The sequence below is a fragment of the Populus alba genome, chromosome 2, assembly GCF_005239225.2.
Source record: "Populus alba chromosome 2, ASM523922v2, whole genome shotgun sequence".
NCBI classification, from domain to species: Eukaryota; Viridiplantae; Streptophyta; class Magnoliopsida; order Malpighiales; family Salicaceae; genus Populus; species Populus alba.
In genome coordinates this window covers 20,237,272-20,241,154 of record NC_133285.1, presented here as the reverse complement: position 1 = coordinate 20,241,154, position 3,883 = coordinate 20,237,272, and the positions used below count along the sequence as shown (strand labels likewise).

General features: G+C 30.9%; 1 protein-coding gene across 1 annotated transcript; it reads left to right on the top strand.

The window, feature by feature from the left end:
• Nucleotides 1–2,539: 2,539 nt before the first annotated feature.
• LOC118062750 (monothiol glutaredoxin-S6) lies at nucleotides 2,540–3,206 on the top strand. The gene has a single exon (XM_035076594.2). The coding sequence runs from the start codon at nucleotides 2,622–2,624 to the stop codon at nucleotides 2,931–2,933; it is 312 nt and encodes a 103-aa protein (XP_034932485.1). The 5' UTR covers nucleotides 2,540–2,621; the 3' UTR covers nucleotides 2,934–3,206.
• The last annotated feature ends 677 nt before the right edge of the window (nucleotides 3,207–3,883 follow it).

Below are 3,883 nucleotides of genomic sequence, written 5' to 3'. Positions count from 1 at the left end.
TTGTAAGCACTTATCAGGTGTTTTATGCAGGGAATATCTCAGTGTGATTTACAATGTTGATGATGTGGTGGATCTTCAAGAAACAATCTCCTTCTTGTACGGCCCTTGCTTGGTTTTTGTGATTTTCCGTGCTAATTAAAGGGTAGATCGCTTTTTGACAAGCATCTTCTCTCTTTCCAAGTTTCTGCTTTTTGTTGCCCATCTGTCAGCTTTCGGTTTTCTTTGCATTGAACTTGTGCGAATCTTGAAGATGGAAAAGAAGGCCCACCAATCGGATAACTCAATTTCTTCTCCACCCCATATGCTCGTGTTTGAAAATATTCAAAGGTAATGGCCTTAATTAATTATGCCTTTTCAAGAACGAAATAGCAAAATGCCAAGAAATGGTTTCAAAATTTTGAAGATTACTCTAAAAAAAATTTAACGGATGGCCAGATGTTTGAAACATCGTGTTCAACAAACTGCTACAGAAGGTTGTCTGTCACATTTCATTAAACCTGTTGTTCAAAACATGGACTCAATGCCGTTTTTGGCATAAGCGTTGTGCCTTTGATTCTAATACAAGGCACTGATGAAACCACCGATCGAGAAATGACCGATCGCGACCATCACCAGTTCCAAAAATCAGTCGGTCAATTTTAAGTCACTTGGCCATTATGGTCAGGGGAGGTAGCTAGGGTTCCTTTGTGCAACTCAACTCTTGAAAAGAAAATCACAAAGGGTCATAAAGACTACTAATTAAGAGGGCATATTGGCTTATATGAAAGATGATGGATGTTAGTGTATATGTGTTTTAGTTAATTTGTTGGTTATACATGATATTGACTTTATTCATATAAATATATTTAATTTATTAATAAAGACTTATTTATATTTAATATTTATCAAATATTTTATTAATAAATATAGAATAAAGATAAGTCATTGCTCAATTAAAGCTGGACATCAATTAGAGATGTTGAGACTAATACATATTATGTTATTTTATTTATGAAATGAAATACTTATTCTCATAAGTTAAGATATGAGAAATATATATAACTAATATAGAAGTGTTTATCAAATAACATGTATACTAAACTAATCCATAGAAGATTTTCTTAAAAAGAGATCATCAGTGTTAATGAAAAACTTCATATGATAGTTGTGTAAGTGATCCTTCAACTTAAGATCACTAAGTTATATATCTTATATATAAAGTTTTATATTTAATTAATCCTATTACACATTGTCCTAATCAATAATAATAAATGGACAGATTTTATATATAACATGAACTATATGAAGACATTTAAGTAATCAAAAGAAGATTCATCATCTTAGATGAATTATGAAAAATATTTAATCGTTGTCAAATGGTATTAATTGTAAATCCTTGCACAAGGTGGAATAAAATTTAAAAAGAGTTTAAATCTTTTTTTTTTTTAATTAATGACTATGATGTTGAAAACAAAATTATTTGGCAAAACAAACATCATGCTATAATGTCTAAATTGAAACATTGTTGATGATAAGATAACGATTACATTAAGAAACTATTTATTGAAAGGTTAATGCAAATCACTTATGACAGGTTGACAAACATTATACTTGATTAACAAATGTAAATCAAATAATTGTTGAATTGATAATATATTAAATTGTTTAACTTATTTAATCATATTTTATTTAGGGTTATATTTATATTTGGGACAATTTATTAGAAAATCTAATGAGTCACACACATAAAAACCATTGGTCATAAATAAAAATGAGATGATTAATCAAGTATGACTTGATTGTAAATACGTTTTTGAAATTAAGGATTATAATGTAATTAATACATGGGATTACAATTTTAGATTTAGAAACAATCAAATAAAGACTTGATTGAATAAATTTTTAAAATTAGCCTAAAATAATATATATAATGTTATTTAAGGGGAAATTTGATATTTTTTTCATTTATAAGGTTTTTATTTTTCCCTCAAAATAAAAAAGTATATTTTTTATTTTCTAAGAAAAGTAAAGTACAACATAAAAATACCTAAAACATAAAAAAAAAAAAAAAAAAAAAAGCTAACATTCACAAGTATAACAATTTCTCTCTTCTAAAAGGGTTTAAAAGATTTCGCATTGTTAGTTTGTATGAAATATCATTAGAGACTAAACATTTAAACAACTTATGATTTATAGCAACATAGCATTGAAATATTTATTCAAAGTAAAAAATAAACATATGATCTTTTGATAATTTTGGTGTAAAAACCAAAGAACCCTAAAAATATTAAATTTACAGTTAAAGTGACCTGGGAATCTGTCATTTTCTAATTATTATCGTCACATTTTGCATGTTAATTAATGCTCGTGATGGAAATGTCTTATTCGTAAGGTTGACATCAAGTAATCATCAAGAGTACATAGGGAATCAAATTGATTACAAATCTTAACATTCTATTCCCTTTTTTCAGCTGATATTCTATCAAGGAAAGCATGCAATTAACCCCTCCATATGGCTAGTATAAATAGACCATCCAAGGATGTCAAATTCCTCAAAGCAAAGCCGTGTAATCTCTCACAACAAACCTCTCAAGACATAACATTCCCTTTGCCAACTTAACTTCTGTTAATTCTTCGTAGATATGGACAGCGTGAGAAGGTTGGTTGCGGACAGGCCAGTGGTGATTTTTAGCAGGAGCACTTGTTGCATGAGCCACTCCATTAAAACACTTATATCTAGCTTTGGAGCAAATCCTACAGTTTATGAGCTAGATCAAATTTCAAACGGGAAGCAAGTTGAAAGAGCATTAGTGCAGCAGCTAGGATGTCAGCCAAGTGTACCAGCTGTTTTCATAGGCCAAGAGTTTGTTGGTGGTGATAAGCAAGTCATGAGCTTACAGGTCAGGAATGAGCTAGGCCCTTTGCTTAGGAAGGCAGGAGCTATATGGATTTGATCAGATGGCAGTATTAAGTGATATTTACACATGCATTAATTCCGTACTGTGCTTCGCTGGTTCTGAACAAGCAGAATAAGTAGTCTTTTCTTCCTTTTTTTTTGTTTTTTTTAATCCAGTTTTCATACGATAAATGTTGATCATCGGCCAAGGCTTCAGATATTTTGTAGAGCCTCTTGATCCTTTTCGGCGGTCAGGATTAACATTAAACATGTCCAGCTATTATCTCTAGCTAGTCTGTACTAAATAAAAGGAGACGTATAGCTTAATTAATTACATGCATTACGCTTTTGCAATATTGGTGTTACATGTCTTTCATTTGCAGGAAATCAGTTGAGAATTAATCCAACTCCTAAAATAATCACAACAAACATAAAGTATTTGTGTACGTCAGGAAAGTGAAATAAAAGTTTCTCATCTTCCAACCATCTGTTCTTATTTGATAGTTGAGCATTTGTTTACCAACAAGAAGAAAGACTGACGTCTGTTTTGCAGAACTTGAGTTTGTTTTCATTTTTCAGTAAACTCTGCATAATTTAATGTGAAAACCCAATGTCGCAGATTTTTCCCGCAAGGCTAGAAATATTTGTTAGGAGTCATTTTTATTTGAAGCTACCGTTTTGCTTTGATCCTTCATTTTAGTTTCGAATACCAAGCCATGTCTAACGTGGGTACCTGGACATGATATCCAGTACCCTTGTATACTCCAATTACATGAAAGATAAAAGAAAATTATGGTTCATAATGGATTTGAAATTAGAGCCCAAAAAACATCGAGAACTAGTATATGAAGTCGATAAAATGTAGAAGGACTGCAGGGAAAGTAGCTAGGTTCCCCTAGCCTGGTCCGTCTCTGTTAAAGAATTCTACCGATAATATTGATCGAAATAGGATGTTTAGTTCATCAAGATTAGTGATAAAAATCAAAATATATGTTAACCACTGATGTG